Genomic DNA, 21,745 nt, shown 5'->3' on the forward strand with positions numbered 1-21,745 from the left:
CTACTGTCTGATTTTAAAGTGTGTGCGTCAGGCTGTAATTTTTTTTGATTGGAGATCAGTTTTCTGACCAGAATTACAAATATATCCATCTTAGGATCTGATATAATTTGTACACTTTGCAGAAGCTGTTAAAACAGTAGGGGGTCACCAGATAGATATTTAAATACATCCTGGGCCCTGGTTAATATGTGTAAATACATTCCTGCAAAACTGATAAAATCACTGTTATATTCTCTGTGAAGGAGTATATATTTAGTGTTGTGTTAACAGAATCTGGTGTTATATATCCCTATATACTATATATATATATATATATATATATATATATATATATATATATATATATATTCACCATGACTGACAAAGGGACCTCTAAAAAGGGAACTGCTGCAAAATCGGTTGCGCATTATAATTGTGCAAATTTTGCAAAACTCTAAATTGTCTTGTGGACAGTCTGTCCCGGAGGCCCTGTGTGCAGTCCGTGATATCGGAGATTCGGGACCATAGCCAGACTCGGTCTGTGTCTGCTCCCGCGAATGAACCTACTTGGCTGCATCCGTTGACATCGACCTTAGCAGACCTCAGGAGAGTAATATCACACCGTGAGGTAGGTCAATCTTACGTTTTTACTTCTGCATCACACCAGTCAGGCTCACAATCTGGACAGCCCTTTGCAGAGGTGTCCCAGGTGGAATCCTCTTTGGCGCAAACTCTTGCGGCCTCTGCCCAGGGTTTAGTTAAAGCCACTTCCTCGCTGGAACGCCTTTTAAATGGTGTTCGAAGACCATCTCATTAGCGTCAGATCTCACAGGAGGCTAGAATGGTAGACTTAACTTCAGATCTCTCACCGGAAGAGGAGGGAGAAATTAACAGAAATTCTGGTGATGAGGATTCTGTTAGCGTGGACGACCCATCCACTGTTCAAGGGGTGGAGCATTTGGTGCTAGGAGTTTGACAAATGTTAGGTTTTGCTAACCCAGAAGTTTGACCTGCTGCTGGTTTCTCGCTCTTTAGAAGGCAGAGGAAACAGGTTATTGCCTTTTTCCCCCCAATTAAAGGCATGATAGCGGGGGCAAGGAACAAGCCTGATCGCCGTTTTCAGATGCCGGGTAAAATTTAAAGCTCTCTACCCTCTATCGGTAGGAGACTCTGAAAAGTAGGAGGCTCTCCCGAAAGTAGACCCTCCCATAGCCAGGTTGACCAGAACAACTATCTTGACAGTGCACAGGGGAGTTTCACTTAAAGACGCCATGGACAAGAAATGTGATTTTTTGTTTTGGCTCCAGCGGCGTATGAAGTAGTATTTTCAGACGTGGTGTGTCCACAGCCTTAGTTAATAAGGCCATGCAATCATGGGTTGTTCAAAGTTCCTTTTTTCTGCGCAAAATCCAAGGATTCCGCAGCAGTATTCATGGACGCCATGGTGATTTCGTGGAGGTTTCACCTCTTCTAGTTATTCCCTCCTCTTCCAATGCTTCCGAGGGTTCTCAAGCCGTTGAAGAGGGAACGAGTAACGGCCATTCTGGTGACCCCGGAATGGCTGCGTATGAGCTTGGTACTTGGACCTCCTGGGAATAGCAATACAACCTCTGTTTCGATTGCCTCTCCAACCAGACTTACTCACTCTTCAACTCATTAAATCGTCTGGCTTTGACGGCGTAGCTATTGAAACCATGATTCTGACCGCTAAAGGGTTTTCTGTGGCTGTGGTGAAAACCATGATCAAAGCTAGGAAGCCCTCTTCTGCGGCCAACTATTACAGAAGGCTTATGTTCTTTGGTGCGAAACACAACATTTTCACACATCACTTTTTAACCTTTCCAGGTTATTTGTCTTTCTCCAAGCTGATTTAGACAAGGGATTGCGTTTAGCCTCCTTGAAGTTGCAGGTTTCCGCCTTGTCTATTTATTTCCAGCACAAGCTTGCTTCCTGCTGGAGGTTCACACCTTCCTACAGGGGAGGCTTCATGTTCTTCCACCGTTCATACACCCAGTATAGCCATGGCATTTGAACCTGATTTTTCAAGCATTGGTCCAAGAACCATTTGAACCCTTAGATTCTGTGAATCTTTGGTATCTCACTTGGAAAGTGGCATTTCTACTGGTAGTGTCTTTGGCTCGGCGAGTATCTGATTTGGGTGCGTTATCTTGTGTCTTCCCCCTTCCTTGTTTTTCATTAGGACCGGCCGGTACTTCTTACCAAGCCCTCCCTTTTTCCTAAAATAGTTTCTTGTTTCCACTTGATTGTAGAAATTATAGTTCCTACTTTCACTCCGAATCCTCGGTCTTTAGATCCATCCTTGTATTGTTGGACGAGGTCAGGGCCTGGTTGGCCTGCCTCGAGGGTGTCTTTAGTTAGTTGGACCACTTCTACCATCAAGTTGCCTTATACAAGGTCAGCTAGGCCGATGCCAGACTGTTTGTCTGGTCACTCAACCAGGGCGGTAGATGCCTCCTATACGATGCATCTCGGCGCTTCAGCTGAACAGCTGTGCAGAGTGGCTACGTGGTCTTCTGTCCACACCTTTGTGAAATTTTACAGGTTGCAGGGCTTTGCATCTCGGGATGTTAGCTTTGGCCGTAAGGTTTTGCGTGCAGCCGTGTCAGAGCGGTCCCTCCTTTAGGGGCAGCTTTGGTATGTCCCCTATGTATCGCAGTGTCCCACAATAGGACGTAAGAGAAAATAGGATTTTTGTACTCACCATAAAATCCATTTCTCGTAGTTCATTGGGGGACACTGCGCGCCCACCCTTGCTCTGAATGTTGTATGGTTGACTGTGTTCTTGTGGTTAGTTAACCTAGTTGGCCTGAACTCCTGGTACCACCTACTATACCCCTATGTATCGCAGTGTCCCCCAATGGACTATGAGAAAGGTATTTTACAGTAAGTACAAATATCCTATTTTCTCCATGTCACCAATATTTCTGTTCACATCAATATTTGATGATCGTATACAGCATTTTTACTTTGAAAACTGGTATCCATGAAACTCCCAGAACCTGCTAGAAACAAAAAGAATTGCTGTTGTTTGGTAATAATGTTCACATGAAAGTCATCTACTCATCCCCCTGTTGCAGGCAGTGAGTACAAGCTCCTGTTCTCTGAACGCTATATGTATTTGCAGTGATTCAGTATCTGGTCAGGACATCAGCCGTGCTGACATGTATCGCTGGAAGGTCTCTGCCTATTCACCGTGCAGCTCCACTTGTAGCTCAGGTAATGAGGAACTGCTCTTTTACCAATCTCCTAAAAATCCAGAACAACTCTTCGACCCCATGCAAAGCTTGACCAGGCATCCCATCTTTTAGTGCATTATAGTATTGGGGTTGCCTAACAGCCATATAAAACCTTCTTTGTAAGCACATACAATTTACCTATTTAATTATAGGTGACCCCAAGTCACCAATAATCCAGTCAAACTCTCTTTGGATCCCATAGGCATTTGTGCTTCTAAACACTGTTTTGGAGAAAAAAAGAAATAAAAATAGATGTAATGATGTTAGAAATGGACCATCTTGGCTGTGCACCTCACCTGGATACCATAATTTACTCAAGCTGCGAATTTCCGGCGGGTTTAAAAGTGGAGATGTTGCCTATAGCAACCAATCGAATTCTAGTTATTATTTATTTAGTACATTCTACAAAATGACAGCTAGAATCTGATTGGTTGCTATGGGAAACATCTCCACTTTTCAAACCCTCCGGAAACTCGCAGCTTGATACATTTACCCCTAGATGTCTTTTCCAAGCATAAACCATTGTTTTTCCCTTTAGGAATCAGTTCTACCTATGCTCTGTGTATCCGCTATGATGGCAGAGAAGTAGATGAGTCTTACTGTGATCCAGTGACAAGGCCAGAGCCTACTCAGGAATTTTGTTCAGGACGAGAGTGCATGCCTAGGTAAGAGATGCAAAGGGAGATTATCTCTAAAAGTGCTGTTCTTATCTGCATGGGGCAATGCGGCTGGCATGGAGTGATCCTGTGTGCTGACCTGACATACTTGTGTTTTTTTTGGAGATGGGAGTCTAGTGGTTGGAGTGAATGTTCAAGGAGCTGTGGGCAAGGAGTCCAGGTTCGCTCTGTTCGATGCTGGAAAATGCTGGCACCAGGGCTTGACAGTTCTGTGTACGATGAACAATGTGAAGGTTCCCAGCTCCCAAGACCTCCTCAAAGAAAAGTATGTAAGAACAAACCTTGTGGACCTCAGTGGGAGTTCTCAGAATGGTCAGAGGTATGTCTAAGGCCCCACTCACCTTTATTTTTCATGTGAATCTGCTTGTTTTGTTTTTCTGTGATGGGCAATGGGATTCTGAAGAATTGAGCAAAAGGGGACTCACGCACTTCCTTGCAGTAATACAGCCAGTCCAATTACTAACCCACTGGATACTCATATGTCTCTATGTAGTTAAAGCACAATCGTCTCTTATACACAGTGATGGCAGGAATTTTGTAACCTGAAGAAATATTCATGAGATTGCAGGCTATAGGTCTCCTTTACCATTAGGAGGGGGGTCAAATTTAAATTGTGTGGGCAGATTTAGAGGGGAGGTGTCCTGCTTCAACTCTAAATTGCAATGTAATAATAAAGCTGTCCAGTATTGTGTGTGTTACTTGCAAAATCAACCAGTATATACCCTGCAATATGCATTTGCACCAGTTGTGCCTCAACATGGTTTATGCAGGAGCAAATTTCCTCCTTTTTTGATTTGCTCCTATCTCTAAGGGGCCAATTCAATTCTGCCGCGAATAACGCGGCGTTAACAGTATTACCGCTAATACAGTAATTTGAGCCTGGATTTCATCCCGTGGCTCAGGGAGCTGCGAGTAAAAACCCAGCGCTGAATTTACCATATTAAGGCTAATTATGCGCAGTTTTACCGTAATGTCGGTAATACTGCTAACGCCGCGTTATTCGTGGCAGAATTGAATCGGCCCCTAAGTGAATTGAATCGGGTCCTATGAGTTCACTAGGATCCAGTCATATTTCTTCTTATAAAAGAATGATACATCCCCTACAAAGGTTAGGAACTAGTTGGTCTATATAATATTTCATCCTTGTACTGCCAAATCTAAACAGTGTGTTGGGAATATTCATTTTTAAATGCGCACAAGGAAATAATAGTCTTTCCAAATGTCTCTATTTTAAATTTGTATGTATCTTGTGCTCATAATGTATTGTTTGTATGTTCTACCCTATGCCCTCTGTCCTCCGTCTTCGGTCTCCTGTCACCTTACTTTTCTCCCTCTGTGTCTGGTGAAGTGTTCGGCTGCTTGCGGATCTGAGGGAGTTGTGAGTAGGGAAATCAAATGCTCTACAGAACTCAGCCATTGTGACGAAAGCTTAAAGCCTCCGCCTGAGAAGTCCTGTTTGGGACCACCCTGTGACCATCACTGGACATCAACTGAGTGGGGACCAGTGAGTGTTGTTGCTATTTAAAAAATATTTTACATGTACATTTATATGACTCCAATTGTACAAAATGTTTATTAGTTCTGTATTCATAGAGGCAAAAAAGTACAATGTGAACTGACACTAATCTGTCTACTTTTCTATTTTATTATTTAGTAATTTAGTGTACAGTATTGTACAATATAACCAGATGCTTCGACTGTCTACATTTATTTCTAATCGTACTGATAGATAAGTACATCTTGTTATAGGCTTATTGTATTATAGTTTAAACCATTGTAGACATCCGGACCAATCGAGAGTGTCCGTTGCAACCTCAATTGCCAAAATTGCACTTAATACTTCTGCCAGTCCTAGAAAATGACAATGATTTAAAGGTTTGCTTTCATAAATACCTTTTCAGATGAGATATATTCATCCTCCTAGGAGATGCATCTTTTCTTATGATGTTAACAGTGTGTTTACATAAGAAGTGGAGTTAAGTCTTCGTGTTAACAATTAAACTGGTCCATACATTGTGGTTGGCAAAAGCTACATTGCTTGTACATACAACAATATGAAGACATTTATGAAAACTGGTACATTCCAAAAATATACAGACAGAAAATTGACCCGTTTTTTTTCCAGCGTAAATGTTATAATATTGTTGAACTTTTCTATCTCACCTCAATATCTTACTATCAAAAGGGTGAAGGGGTAAGTTTTAATTATGGATATGTCACTTAGCTAGCAGTTTGTTTTGTTTTGTGGCACATAGATTTCCGTAGGGGTCGTGCTTTAGGAAATAAGGTTACACTACAAAGAGAGTTCATACCCTGCATAAATTAGTCCTCTTTTTGCCATTTATTATTAGTTTATTTACATTTTTATACAATGCATATAACATAGATAATTTAATATAAAATATGTTAGCCACAATTTCCTTGCCCAAGTCTGCTAACAATTTAGCTTTTGGGGCCTAGGAGACAACATGAATTGATACTGGTTTCCATTTGTCACTGTGATTGAATTATATCCAACAAATCTTTCAATGTGAGTCATTTGCTAACTTTGCATTTAGTATACTCAAAAAGCGCATAAAAAGCTCTTTCGTTGTGCTATTCATGCGTAGGAGACTAATGGATGGCATTGGAAATTCCACCAGGGGGCAGCGCTGTCGTGGTGGTGGTTGGGATCAAATGCACATCTCGCCTCTTTTTACTGGGTGCTCCGGCTGCCTTACCAAGGTACAATCCTGGCCATGCTTTCCGCAGCACATAGCCTTGTCCCTCTACTAATACATGTTTTTGCACATACAGGAACATAATAGATGTGTGTAACTCAAGTCTTACACGTCTCCAATGCAATGCAGTCCTCTCACAATGGATATATATATGGTAAACATGTGCCAGAGTTTAACAGTATCCTAAGTTCGCTAGTGCGCTTGCAGGTGAATGGCTGTTGTTTATCCTTTGATGTGTATTTCCCACCTGTTTTGTCTCTTACACAGTGCAGTAAGACCTGCGGTTCTGGACATCAGATTAGAGAAGTGAAATGTTATCAGGGCGAAGATCTGAGCCAGGGATGTGATCAATCTACTAAACCAGAAAGTAGACAGGCCTGCCAGCTTCAACCGTGCCCCACCGAGGCCCCGGGTAAGAAATGTATATACTGTCATTTTAAGGGAGATCATCTGATTGTGTCTCTATGAGTTATGTGGACATGAAAATCTCTCTATGGATAATATATTTGCTCAAGTGTTACTAGTTACACATTTCGGGCTCTCATGTCGAATTAGGAGCAAAGCCAACTAGATGGTGTAATTACGCATCTTGGCCAAACCATGTTGCACTGCGGGTTGTGGGGTTAAAGTTTGTGAACAGATGTAGAGTTGGGAGGGGAGTAATGTCCCAGCTGAAATTAGTATTTAAGAATGATTTAAAAATGTTATATTGATCCGATTTGATGGCGATCTTTTAGATCAAGGAGGACTTAGAACCTTTGACGCTCTTCGCTCCAAATACCCCGAACTAAACCCACCATTCTATCAATACTTACAATTCATACATTTTAGCCTCTCTCTCCTGTCAGGCAATTCACCTACATTGATCTCCTCCTTTGAGACTCTCTGTCTCTCCTCACCGCTTCAGAGAGGCATGATCTCCTCAATCTATAATTTACTTCTAGACAAATTGCTGATCTCCGGGAGTAGCCACGAGAGAGAGTGGGAGAGGGATTTGCCCCCCACCCCCTGGAGGAGGACTGCTGGGAGACCATCAGATCAAATGTAGCTTCTAGTTCCATCTCCATTTTAATTAAAGAGAATGTATACAAGATTCTCTACAGATGTATCTTACACCTGACAGACTTGCTAAAATGTACCCAACTGCCTCCCCTGCCTGCTGGCGGGAATGCAGACATAAGGGTACCCTCTTTCATATCTGGTGGTCTTGCCCTGTCATGTCCTCCTTCTGGGATAAAGTAGCTACACTCCTTTCCTCCCTTCCTCAATTCCCTATCCAGAAGGATCCTTGGTCCTTTCTCCTCTGTTATCCTATACAAGACGCTGACGTTCACTCTGCAAAATTGGCTTCGAATGTTCTGGCGGCTGCTAGGTGCCTGATAGCCAAATCCTGGAAAAGTGCAGCACCTCCCCGTGTCTCCTCTCTAAAATCATATGTCTGGTTCATTGCTAGCATGGAAAAAATCACTTTCTGCCTGCAAGATAAAGACGACAAGTTTTACCAAATCTGGGTCCCCTGGTTACACCAGTAATGCCCCCAAAACTTACCCTCCTATAGGTTGACTCGTCCGTGCCAGATACTTCTGCTTATATTAGTCCTACAGATAAAGTTACTCCCTCTGATGTCTGAGACACCGACCTGTATTATCTCACTATCACAGACGAACCCCCCCCCCAGCTTCCCACCCACCCACCTACCTACCCCTTTCCACCCATTACCCTTTTTAATAATAAGGATATTGCCTGTGTCTTCAGTTTTGTACCATATGTTGCTATGAACAGTAATTACTAACATGTATTGTGACAGTGATTGTCTTTTTTTATTTTGTATTATTTACCTGCTATCTTTTGTATGTTTGCTGTCACCCATGCTGATTTAATAAAAATTTGAGTTATAAAAAAATGTTATTTTGTATACTAAAACAATGCCATACAACTTCCTTCTTAGAACTGGTGATGTCATTACTCACTGATTAGATGTTGGATAATGTATCCAATACTGTAGGTGCTTGTAGACTAGACACACAAGGTGACTTCTGCTATCCGTAATAATGTACAGTTGGGGACAGTCATTCTTTGTATATACACATTTTCCTAATGATCAACAATGTGAGGATTTTAGAACTCTCCATTTATATAGATGATATTTACAAGATTGTATGCGTTTATTAGCAGCTTGCATATTATATAAGGAATAATGATAAATATAAGCATATTAGAAGTTTCAGATGGGTTTCGTGACCATTTAAAGGCACCAAGATTCAGGACAAGTGCTATTAATACAGATCACAGAACTCTTTTGGGACTTCTAATATTCATGTTATCAATATCCAGATATTTCATTTCTTACAATACGTATGTGGGAGAGATGACATCACTACTCACCAAATATAAGGATCAGAGCCGGATTTAGACCTCATAGGGCCCTAGGCAGGATACTGTTTTTGGGCCCCCTCCCTGAAACAATCCATAGCACTATATTTTTGCAGCCTACCATATACCCCTATAGTTACGTAGAAGTGAAAGCATGTGCCGCCGCATGCCTACCATATACCCCCATAGTTACGTAGAAGTGAAAGCATGTGCCGCCGCATGCCTACCATATACCCCTATAGTTACGTAGAAGTGAAAGCATGTGCCGCCGCATGCCTACCATATACCCCTATAGTTACGTAGAAGTGAAAGCATGTGCCGCCGCATGCCTACCATATACCCCTATAGTTACGTAGAAGTGAAAGCATGTGCCGCCGCATGCCTACCATATACCCCTATAGTTAAGTAGATATGAAAGCATGTGCCGCCGCTGCGTCGCCAAAGGAGGTGAGGGCGTGGCTTGCATCTTTGGGGGCGTACCTAACATGTGAAAAGAGCAAGGCCACCCTGCTGCAGAAAAAGGCACCCCTAAATAATTTCCAAGCAGTCCCGTTTTTTTAAGTAGTTGGGTCAAAACAACTTAATAAATATTGAAGTCAGGGCAGAAATACTTACTTAAGTTGTTTGCAAAAATAATACGCATAAATCCAAGTATGTGCTCTTGTCACTTTTGTCCCTCTATCATCACACTGTGCCCCTTCATTGTCACTTTTGCCCCTTCACAATATCACATGTGCCCTTTCCCCATCACCTCTGTGCCCTTCACCATCACCACCTCTGTGCCCTTCACCATCACCACCTCTGTGCCCATTACCATCACCACCTCTGTGCCCATCACCAACTCTGTGCCCATCACCACCTCTGTGCCCTTCACCATCACCACTTCTGTGCCAATCACCATCACCACCTCTGTGCCTCTTCACCATCACCACCTCTGTGCCTCTTCACCATCACCACCTCTGTGCCTCTTCACCATCACCACAGCTGTGCCCTTCACCATCACCACTTCTGTGCCAATCACCATCACCACCTCTGTGCCCCTTTACCATCACCACCTCTGTGCCTCTTCACCATCACCACCTCTGTGCCTCTTCACCATCACCACTTCTGTGCCAATCACCATCACCACATCTGTGCCAATCACCATCACCACATCTGTGCCCTTCACCATCACCACTTCTGTGCCAATCACCATCACCACCTCTGTGCCCCTTCACCATCACCACCTCTGTCCCTCCGTTGTTTTACTTACCTTTCTATTGCCTTTCTTCTCCAGCGCGCTGCTCCTCCTCGGTCAGTCCAGATTTAAAAAAAAAAAAAAAAAAAAGGTCACGTGATCGCTCGTCGGGTCCCGGCAGCCTCTCCCCCTCTCTCTATCACTGAGACACTGAGAGGAGAAGAGGCTGCCGGGACCCAATTCACGGCACCCGACACCCCCTCCCCCGATTCGCAGCACCCGACTCCCCCCTCCCCCGACTCGCGGCACCCCCCCCCGAGTCGGGGGAGGGGCCGATTTTTTTTTTATTTTTTTTTAAAAAATTGCTCCTGTTTCCCCCAGCTGTGCCCCCCGAGAGCCACTAGGCCCTAGGCAGGTGCCTAGGTTGCCTAGCGGTAAATCTGGCCCTGATAAGGATATACAGTATTTCTGCATATATAGTATTTCTACATATATTAATGTCATTTGTCTGTTATATATGGGATAATGAACCCACTCCAGTAGGTTATTAGTATATTAAAGGTCACTGAGGAGTTATATGATCATATAAAAGTCACCTGTTTCTCTAAAGATAATGGGATTTGAAGATATTTCTAATATCCGTAATGGGATTACTTAATTTCTTATAATACTTAAGTTTAAATTTACTAAAAACACTTATAAAATAATGGGGCAGCACATTGACATGCAAACTTATAGCACAGAGACATACACTGAAATAAACCACACACTAACAGACCCACATTTTGACACAATAATTACATAGTTTTATTTTTACTTTACTTGTTTACTACTTTTCATTGTATATGCTTGTCCACCACTACAATACACCCAACAACAGGCATTTCAATCCCCAGACCTGAATAGTAGCCGGCATTACTACTAATCATTCAAACTCACACTGAGTGACTGTTTCTGCCATTTGAAGTCCTCACTGGCCTCAGCAGTGACCGCCAGCACCTGTAGGGATATGAGGGAAAATAGTGACCAAGCGCATCCACTGATAGCGAGGGTCACATGACCAGTAGCATTGGCTCAACTGTATAATATGGTGGGGCCTTATTTGAGAACACACCTTTTATACAGTTACATTAATGTGTTGATCCAGAGAAAGGCAAGTCCCTGACAGTTGGCAATCTAGCCTTACAGGTATCCTCATAGCAGATAATTCCCTGCATCAATCTTCCCCATAATGGTCTCTACTAATTTTACTACAAATACTATTTGCTGTATGACAGGCATTCATCCATTTTAAATTATTTTAGCAACTATTCCATCACCACCTCATGTAGTAAGGGGTTTCACATCTTAACCACCACCCTTACAGTAAAGAACCCCTTCCTATGTTGATAGTAATGCCAGTTTTCTTCACTTTGCTATTAATAACCCCTTGTCTTCTAAATGACTTTGGTATGAAAAGTTTTTTAGACAATTATTTGTATTGAATGCATTCATACATTTTAATTATGTTGCCTCTAATGACCCTTTGATTCCAAAGGAAATAAATCTATTTTTTATAACTTCCATTCCATTCCCCTTATAAGGACTTGCCTGTCTTTGCCCTTCTCAAGTTGTCCTATGTTCAAGTGAGTTTGGGCCCAAAACTGTACCCCATAATCATTAGATTGTTACTGTGGTGCATTTGACTAGGGTCTGAGCCCCCCTATTTGTATTAATGTTCATCTCCTTTTCATCTGTGTACCCAGGGTAAAAGCAGGTGTAAATAGAATAACCCATAGACCATCGGGTAATCAGACTGCTCACACTAGCCTGAGATGAATGTGCTGATCTGGTGAGAGACATTGCCCCGGTGAGGACAGGGCTTCATGTGACAGGGCAGTGTCACGATGGGAGCAGAGGAATGGAGGGAAGCCACAGACTGAGGGTTAGATTGTGAAAAGAGCAGAGTTCCCCAACAGCACCGACTAGAGATGTGAGGCTCCTGTCAAACTGATACATAGAAAGTGTGCTATATGAAATGAAGATCAAATACACTTATTGTCACCACTCCCAGGGTCCTGCCTAAATTGTCAAAGCTGCTTCCTTTAGGGATGACCCCGTATGTACAAAAATAATAGAAATAGGTCAACGTACTCATCACAGCTCTTAGAAACCATTTTCATGTCACCAGAATTCATATTACAGCTGTTACATAAAAAGTACAGTATAAAACATGAATAAACTTGGTGAACTGTAAACCTAAAGTAATTGGATAAGTCTGAAGTGGAACACAAAACATGTGTGTTAAGGTGCGCCCACGCAGATTTGGAAGGAAAACAATGAAACTGTAAACAGACTTGATTGCTCCTCGCCACTCACGCCATGAGTAAAACATAAACAGTTTGTACACAGATTGTGCGAGGAGGAAACATCTAAACATACTGATCTGACAGACCCCAGAGAAAATAAAACATGTACAGAGGTTTTGTAGTTAGCGAAAAGTGATTCTGGAAAACTTAGGCTGCAGAGAGACCAGATTGTATGTCTCTCCCTCTATATCTGTTTTAGTTTGGATTGCTCTGTCAAATATCTCAGGCCTGTGATTAGCACATTTGTTGTCAAGTATATATAACCCGAAATCTGGACTGTTTGCAGCCCCATTTTTGGCATACATCACTTGGCTTATCACACTCTCTTCCTGCTCAATTTGTCAGACTGAAAGATTGAAATTGAAGAAATTGTGACCGAATGGTGCTTGTGGTTTTTAAAATATCTTAACAAATGTCTTACCCTAACAGTAATGTATTACAGGAGAGTAGTTGTGACGCTCACCATATTGCAGTTGATAGTTCCTTTAGCACTATCACAGAACAGGTGACAACAAGAGTAGAGACCTCTGGAAAACAGTTGTTTCACATGGATATAATCACACTTGATAAAGGCAAGTCACCACATTGCATTGTGGTTTATTGTCTCATGTGCTCCAAGCTGCTTTAGATCAGCATACAAGGCTTGAGCAAAATAGATTCTCCTACCTATAAAAGAGAAACATGCTGACGATTTTATGGTCTGTGCAAGCTTCAGGTCGCATGGGTGTCCCAGTTTTAATTTCAGAATTATAGTAGACTAGGCCAGATAGCACATTGTAGACTTTTTACCCAGCTACCTTTTATTTGTAGCCTTACTGTAGCTGGTTGGGTATGTAAAGTCGACATGTAAATGTCTACACCATAAGGTCGACAGTCAAAATACCAACATAGTAAAATGTTGACGTGTAAAATGCAGACAGGGTTGTAATATTGACAGTCAAAATGTAGACATAAAACGCTATATTTAGCAAGCGGGGTGGGGCACTGCTGATTGTCTACTTTATATACAGTGTGATATGTAAATGAGGTTAAGAATACGTCGCTGCTAGTTGGCCTGTTTAATTATTGATTCAAGTCAGATTCTTGACAGAATTATGGCACCATGAAGTGAACAATTTATGATTGTTCTTTGCATTATTGGAAAGGCATTGGACCCATATTCTCCTTAAACAACATAACAAAATATGTTTGGTGGGTTAACTACATTTAAATCTCCTATATCTCTTATCATATTGTGTCACCAGTGAGGCTCACTTCACAATTTGAGAGCTACTGGACTGACAATAATCTCATAAAAATAAAAATCAATAGGAAATTATAATATCTAACAGATAAAACCCACAATAAGGCTAGATGCATCAAGAGGTAGAGAGGGCTAAGCCAAAACCTGTTAGTACACAGGAAGGTCCTAGGCAGGGGCAGGCTGGGCTGGGAGGAAGGGGGTAGCTGCCGCCTGGGCCGGTCCCATAGTGGGCTACCTGGGCTGGGTCACTGGGCCACCTGCATTTTTTTTCCATTAAAATAGGCTGCTAAATTGGGTCATGCCCCCCGAGCTAAAATTTGCCAGCCCTCCCCTGCTGGTGAGGCGTGTGTGGGGCAACTGGATCAATGCATAAATGATCAAAATGAATATTTCCTATAATTCAGGGCTCACTCTGATTGGCTGGATCACATAGGGCCACATTATTGCTGTTGGCTGAGGATTGCACATACTTCAGATAGCGGTCATCAGGTGACCACATTTTCCGTTAGTTCAGATTGCCTTTTGATCAGTCTCTTATGTACCATATGTTCATTTCCAGTTGATTTTGGGCCCATACACCCAGTGGTTTATAACCAGTTTGGTTATTTATTCAATGTTTGGGGGACATACGAGGAACCCATATATACATTCTTCTACTGCTCAGTTTAGCCTCAGTTATAGCTTAATGTTATCATGACGGTAAGGAGACATTGGGACTTTTACTGTTACTTGTGGCATTTTTGTTGCTCTGAAGCTGTTTTTTTTTTTTTCTTTTTTCTAGATTGGGCAAAATGAGTTTAGAAAATTTTCTTCTCTGCTGAGTGCATCTGGAAGGTGCAAAATATGTCTAATTTAATGCATAGGGCAGGACCAAATGTCCACCAGTTCTGAGCTCGGTACAAAGTTCTAGCGTTTTTGCAGAGTGGAAATGGAAATGGCAATGGCCTCCTCTGCAAGTAAAGGAAAATCCCGAAAAATACAACCTCTCTACCCCGTATATCATTTGAATAGTCTTGTTCAATACAATGAAAACTCATTTACGCACTGCTGAACAAAATTATATGCAGTGGTGAAGCTACTCTTAGCAGGGTGCACCCTCACACGTCCCAGCACCTCCTAACGTCATCTCCTTTGCTGTCTTGTTTCACATACACTTGCGCTTTAGTGGAAATTGAGATGTACAGCGCCCCGAAGAGTACTTTGCACTGTGTCTTGTCATTTTTGTGCTTCATGAATATGTCCCAGTCTTGGTTGAAAGTACACACAGCGATGGGGGTCTGTACACACCGCAATGTGGATCAGTACACACAGCAATGTGGATCAGTACACACAGCGATGGGGGTCAGGAATCACAGCGATAGGGGTCAGTACACACAGCAGCGGGGGTCAGTACACACAGTGGTGGGGGTCAGGACACACAGCGGTGGAGTCAGTACACACAGCAGCGGGGGTCAGTACACACAGTGGTGGGGGTCAGGACACAGCGGTGGGGTCAGTACACACAGCAGTGGCGGTCAGTACACACAGCGGTGGGCGTCAGGACACACAGCGGTGGGGGTCAGTACACACAGCAGTGGGGGTCAGCACACAGCGATGGGGGTCAGGGCACACAGCGGTGGGGGTCAGGACACACCGCAATGTGGATCAGTACACACAGCAATGTGGATCAGTACACACAGCGATGGGGGTCAGGAATCACAGCGATAGGGGTCAGTACACACAGCAGCGGGGGTCAGTACACACATTGGTGGGGGTCAGGACACACAGCGGTGGGGTCAGTACACACAGCAGTGGCGGTCAGTACACACAGCGGTGGGCGTCAGGACACACAGCGGTGGGGGTCAGTACACACAGCGGTGGGGGTCAGTACACACAGCAGTGGGGGTCAGCACACAGCGATGGGGGTCAGGGCACACAGCGGTGGGGGTCAGGGCACACAGCGGTGGGGGTCAGGACACACAGCGGTGGGGGTCAGTACACACAGCGGTGGGGGTCAGTACACACAGCAGTGGGCGTCAGTACACACAGCGGTGGGCGTCAGGACACACAGCGGTGGGGGTCAGTACACACAGCGGTGGGGGTCAGTACACACAGCGGTGGGGGTCAGGACACACAGCAGTGGGGGTCAGGACACAGAGCGGTGGGGTCAGTACACAGAGCGGTGGGGGTCAGGGCACACAGCGATGGGGGTCAGTGCACACAGCGGTAGGGGTCAGTACAAACAACGGTGGGGGTCAGCACACAGAGCGATGGGGTCAGTACACACAACGGTGGGGGTCAGTACACACAGCTATGGGGGTCAGGACACAGCTGTGGGGGTCAGAATACAGTGGTGGGGGTCAGTACATACAGCAATGGGGGTCAGTACACACAGTGTTGGTTGTCAGGACACACAGTGGTGGGGGTTAGTACATACAGCAGTGGGGGTCAGTACACACAGTGTTAGTTGTCAGGGCACACATTGGTGGGGGTCAGTACACACAGTGTTAGTTGTCAGGACACACAGTGTTAGTTGTCAGGGCACACAGTGTTAGTTGTCAGGGCACACAGTATTAGTTGTCAGGGCACACAGTGTTAGTTGTCAGGGCACACAGTGTTAGTTGTCAGGGCACACAGTGTTAGTTGTCAGGGCACACATTGGTGGGGGTCAGTACACACAGTGTTAGTTGTCAGGGCACACAGTGTTAGTTGTCAGGGCACACAGTATTAGTTGTCAGGGCACACAGTGTTAGTTGTCAGGGCACACAGTGTTAGTTGTCAGGGCACACATTGATAGAGAATAATACACTCAGCGGACGCTACTCACAGTGACTGTGTTTAATTGCCAGTTGTCAAATTGCCTTTACAACTGAATTAATCTCTTTTGCTCACCACTGCTCTGATACCTGTTGTCTTCTTCTGTCCATCCAGATGAAAGCTGTGAAGACAAGGCAACTGCTAACTGTTCCCTGGTTTTGAAGGTGAAGCTGTGCTCACACTGGTACTACCGGAAGGCCTGTTGCCGAGCCTGCGGGGGGAAGGCCTCCTGACTGTGGCTCCCTAGGAGTCTCTTGTCCTTTATTTTTGTGAATTCTGTACATTTTGGATTGTACCTGGTGCTTCTTTTAATAACCCTATGACCACACTATTGGGGGGCTTTAGATGGTAGAAGAAGGTGTGTGTTTGACAGCGGTTATTTTTACCTCTTCATTGTAATATAATTTTACAGTGCCTAGTGATCAACCTGCTGTTCTGTTTATGTGAATACGCCTAAGATGCCTCTATTGCAAGCTAAGGAAACTGTGTCTCCTGCTCCTGTACTTCTGAGTGTTATAGCTGAACAGGAGCTGGAGTCCCACAGGTTACCCATGCCTGCTTTTATTATAATTCACATCACAAGTGTTATTGTAAAAAAACAAAAGTACTGTGTTTTTTTGTTTGTTATAAATATATAAAACTTTGGCATTATGTGCTGGACCAAGCACAGGAAGATTGCGTTATGCTAAGGAGTTCCTTCCTTAATCACACTACAGCTTTGTAGCCTAATTACATCTATTCCTCATATGGTTTAAAATAATTGGCATCAATGAGATTAACCTGTCATTACATACGGGATTGGACAAGCACTTACACCGGGGGGGTAAATGTATCAAGCTGAGAGTTTTCCAGCGGGTTTGAAAAGTGGAGATGTTGCCTATAGCAACCAATCAGATTCTAGCTATCACCTTGTAGAATGTACTAAATAAATGATAGCTAGAATCTGATTGGTTTTTCAAACCCACCAGAAAACTCTCAGCTTGATACATTTACCCCCAGGTGTGGGGAGTTTTTAACACAATAGAAAAACAATAAAATATAATGGGTGCAGTCTTAAAGGTAGATTTAATGTAATAGTCTCTCTTTAACATACATCTTTCTGGGTTCTAGAGCTGACTTTGATGGTTAGAACACTGCAGATACTATGGCTCATTTCTCCATTTAAACAGTTCCCAGGTTCCATATTTCCCAGACTCCTTCATGTGACATTGGCTTACAATAATGTGCTATCCTGTGGTAGCAGAATGTTCTATGATGTCGTACACAGTATAGTATATTACTGTGAGTCAGAAACGAACTGGGAACATAAGCCATATTCAGGGAATTCTCTTATGCAGCCATGAGTTCTGCAGTGTTCCAGGCATCACAGTGAGCAACAAAACATCTGAAGACGGTGACTATTGAGGTATTGATAGAATACACTATTATCTCCAAGGTGGGAGATGATAGGAAGCAAAAAAAAAGTAGATAACCCATTCTATTTAAATTCTCCTCTTTTGCCAGCCTGCGTTTCTTATGTCTGATGTTGGCTACATAATGCAATGGTCGTTTTAAGAAAAATCCTTTCTATTTTGTTGAAGTTGTTTCTGTTGTTATATGAACGTACTGTGCTATAATGCAAAATAATGCACACCAAAAATAAAAAACAAGCTGCAGCAGGAATAAAAATAAATGACTCACTATGGATCCTCAGGATTCAATGCACTTCCCTATAAAGGACTTTGCCAAAACTTGGAAAATTTCTACTTTTCTCAGAGTAATGGCTTAAAAAGAAGAAAAGGGCATTTTATAGAAAATTGTCAGTTCAAATAAGTGATACAACAAATATTGAAACAGTATCTCTACTTGTCAGTTTTATGATGTGACTTCTCCATCACTTTATTTGGGAATACCATTCCTGTCTTTTTTTATACAGCAGTTATAGGTTAATTAGTACTATCTCTTCATTTTACTTTCTTATTTTTAGTGTAATGCCTTTTGTTGTGGTGTGTATTATTTTGCATTTTATTAAAGTATTTTGGTGCATGCCACACACAATATTGCACACAGCCATATAATGGTTATTCTGGTGCTATCTTTGTAGCGCTGTGCTGGATAAGTGGGCAGGATGGATAGCTTTAAAGGGCTTTTCCGCTTTAAATAAGATTTCTAGTGAATCCCTTTCCTATAATATGACTTTGGTGGGGATGTCTCCCCTGGAGCGTCACCATTTTCTGTATTTATCATTTAGCCGGGCCTTTGCCGATTGTCTTCGCTGCTGTTCGGTTCTCTTGATAGCAGGAATGATCCGACTCAGCGGTTAATGAAGGCCAACGGCTAGTTGGAGGAGCAGGAACTCCTCTAGTCAACGTCTGGCTTTCATTTATAATTGCTTCTGCCACAAGAGTACCAAGCAGGGCCAAAGGTAATGGGCAGAGGCCTGGCTATATGTGAGTGATGAAACCCTGCTAAATGGAGCAAATGGTTGGGATTCCTTGGGAGGGGATTTACTAGAAATTTTATTTGAAGTGGAAAATCCCTTTTAAGCTTCTGCTATTTCACAAGAACCCTTGGCTAATCTCTTAGCATCATGGAAGGTGTAGATTAATCCCAGCTGCAGTGCCAGTAGATCTCTAACACAGAGGCTAAAAGGGAGATGAGAACCCAGTCGTTATGCTGCAGCATCCTTGTGTATGGCCCATGTCAGAATCTAATTTTGTACTCCTTAGACAACGGCCGCCATACCCGGCTCCTGCTATAATGACAATGGCTGAAAAAGATGTATTTTATTATTCTAAATAAAAGGTCTAAACGGAAGAACGTTATTTAGTGTGACTTTTTATTTTTCATAAATACACATATTAAAGGTCATTCATTAACCACAAAAGTGGAAAACCACAGAGCAAATGTGTCCATATCATCATCATCATCATCATCATCAGTTATTTATATAGCGCCACTAATTCCGCAGCGCTGTACAGAAAACTCACTCACATCAGTCCCTGCCCCATTGGGGCTTACAGTCTAAATTCCCTAACATACACACACACACAGACTAGGGTCAATTTTGATAGAAGCCAATTAACCTACTAGTATGTTTTTGGAGTGCGGGAGGAAACCCACGCAAACACGGGAAGAACATACAAACTCCTCACAGATAAGGCCATGGTCGGGAATCGAACTCATGAACCCAGTGCTGTGATGCAGAAGTGCTAACCACTAAGCCACTGTGCTGCCCATATTTGTACAAGTACGTCTAGTATTTCAGGGAAACAGAACCAGGATCCCCCTGTACTCAACTGCCGGCCAGCAAATAGACCCAATGTAAAGCCTAAAGCTATCCTGCACTTTAAGCTAGCTGTGTACTATAACAACTCAACTTTATACAGAGAGTGTTAATCTCCAGATTCATTACAGTTACAGTTCACAGGTAAGAAGCGCTCTACTTGTTGACTCAGAAATTGGCTTTAATTCCCACTTCACACTGGTTTCTGTGCTTTTCAGTTTACATTTGATTATTTATTGAAAAGCACTACACAGATTATCTATGGCTTAAGGACATCTTTTTTAAAATGTAAAAGCATAAGTCTTAGTTGCAGTATGGTTGCAAATGCACATGTGTGCCATCCACGGCTTTCAAGAAGCCTCCGCCAATAGGGTGGTCCTAACGCTAATCAATAAGAGTACCAACATTGGGATACATACATCAATATTATTTTTAATTTAGAATGAAAACTTCCATTAGGTACCTTTCTCTCAGGACACATCCCATGGGGGATCAGACTGTCCAATAGAGTGCTACAAATAAGGTAAATTATTTAATCAATTTTAAACTGTCAAAGGTGCAAAAAATGGAACAGATCACTGCAACCAGGTCGAAGTGGGGGGGGTGTATGATGGTATGCCATACTGCCATACTGCCACATCACCCACTGCTTTAATTTTAAAACTATCATATTCCATTTACTTACATTCCCATCACATTTTCCATACCGTCACTTCTAAATTTCCACTGTGAACCACTGACTGCAAGTGTAAATAAATATAAAATAATTGATATGGGACCAGTGTTGGGACTCTCACTGATTGGCAATAGAACAATCATATTAGCGGAAGTACCATGAATGGTGGGTGGATGGTTTATAAATGTAGGCCATATAGGAGCTTGAAGGACAAAAAACTAGTTACCCCACGCTCCCCACTCCGAAGTTTCAAATGTCCATTGAATTTGTATTAGGGTCCCATTGAACAGCTTGCATAGTCTGTTAATTTGTGGGTGTAGGGCCTCACTGCACACTTTGCCCAGAGACCTTGGACCTGGTAATTCAGGGCTTCTACAAAGGCAATATGGAAGTAGATAGTTAACGAAAAAGCACTAGTGTTCCCAGGCCCTCGGACAAGAACAGTGAGTAAAGCACACACATGGGTATTCCCAAGCATAGTAGAATTATCCCTGGACATGTTGGGTTGCATTTCCCCACTGTCTTGTGTGCATGGAATTAGACCACTGAATTAAACCATTGAGACTTTATTACCAGTTTGACGCAAGTCATTTTTTAAGGCACAACGATTCTCATTTCTGTACTGCACAATCATACCAAAATGTGCCCATAGATAGTTATCAGCATATTGTAAACTTAAGGCCCCTTACGCTATAGAGGCGGAATGGGGTGGGAAAGTTTAGTACATAAGGACATGTATACAAAAGTGTAGCACCCCCCCGCCCCTCAGATGTGCCTTATTTAGACTTGGATACATCCTCAGATACTCTTCCTATAAGGCAAATCTTCTCCGGGTATTAGAGGCCTGGTGTAAAGATATGTGATGATAATGATGAGACCAGTAGGATTATGAGACGGATTATGAGACAGCTTATGATTGACTCCTCCAGTACTATCATAAGCGCTGGGTTATGTTGTGTCAAGTAATGGGCGTATATTCAGATTTCTTATTTGTTATTTCCATTTGGAATCTTGCAGAATATTTCCATTGGATTTATGAAGCGGTAAACGACTGACATGTGGGTGTTTGTATTTAATTACATTTTATATGGAAAATGCAGCTCTCACATTTAATAATAACATGAAACTCTCTTGTGTATATGACATAATTATAACCAGTGACCAAAGTGGAAATGTAGAAGTGGCAGTATGGAAATTTAAAAGTGGTGCTATGAAAAATGTAATGGGAATATAC

At 42.7% G+C, this 21,745-nt stretch overlaps 1 protein-coding gene across 2 annotated transcripts in view; it reads left to right on the forward strand.

The window, feature by feature from the left end:
• LOC142099131 (ADAMTS-like protein 2) overlaps positions 1 to 19,359 on the forward strand; it is a 44,587-nt gene extending 25,228 nt beyond the window's left edge. For both annotated transcript variants that reach the window (XM_075182293.1, XM_075182294.1), the window contains 6 exons: positions 3,125 to 3,216; positions 3,775 to 3,901; positions 4,019 to 4,232; positions 5,262 to 5,417; positions 6,901 to 7,045; positions 16,685 to 19,359. In XM_075182293.1, the coding sequence (XP_075038394.1) occupies positions 3,125 to 3,216; positions 3,775 to 3,901; positions 4,019 to 4,232; positions 5,262 to 5,417; positions 6,901 to 7,045; positions 16,685 to 16,803 (853 nt within the window). In that variant the 3' untranslated portion in view covers positions 16,804 to 19,359. The remainder of the gene's footprint in view (positions 1 to 3,124; positions 3,217 to 3,774; positions 3,902 to 4,018; positions 4,233 to 5,261; positions 5,418 to 6,900; positions 7,046 to 16,684) is intronic.
• Positions 19,360 to 21,745: the final 2,386 nt, after the last annotated feature.

Source organism: Mixophyes fleayi, chromosome 8, assembly GCF_038048845.1.
Source record: "Mixophyes fleayi isolate aMixFle1 chromosome 8, aMixFle1.hap1, whole genome shotgun sequence".
NCBI classification, from domain to species: Eukaryota; Metazoa; Chordata; class Amphibia; order Anura; family Limnodynastidae; genus Mixophyes; species Mixophyes fleayi.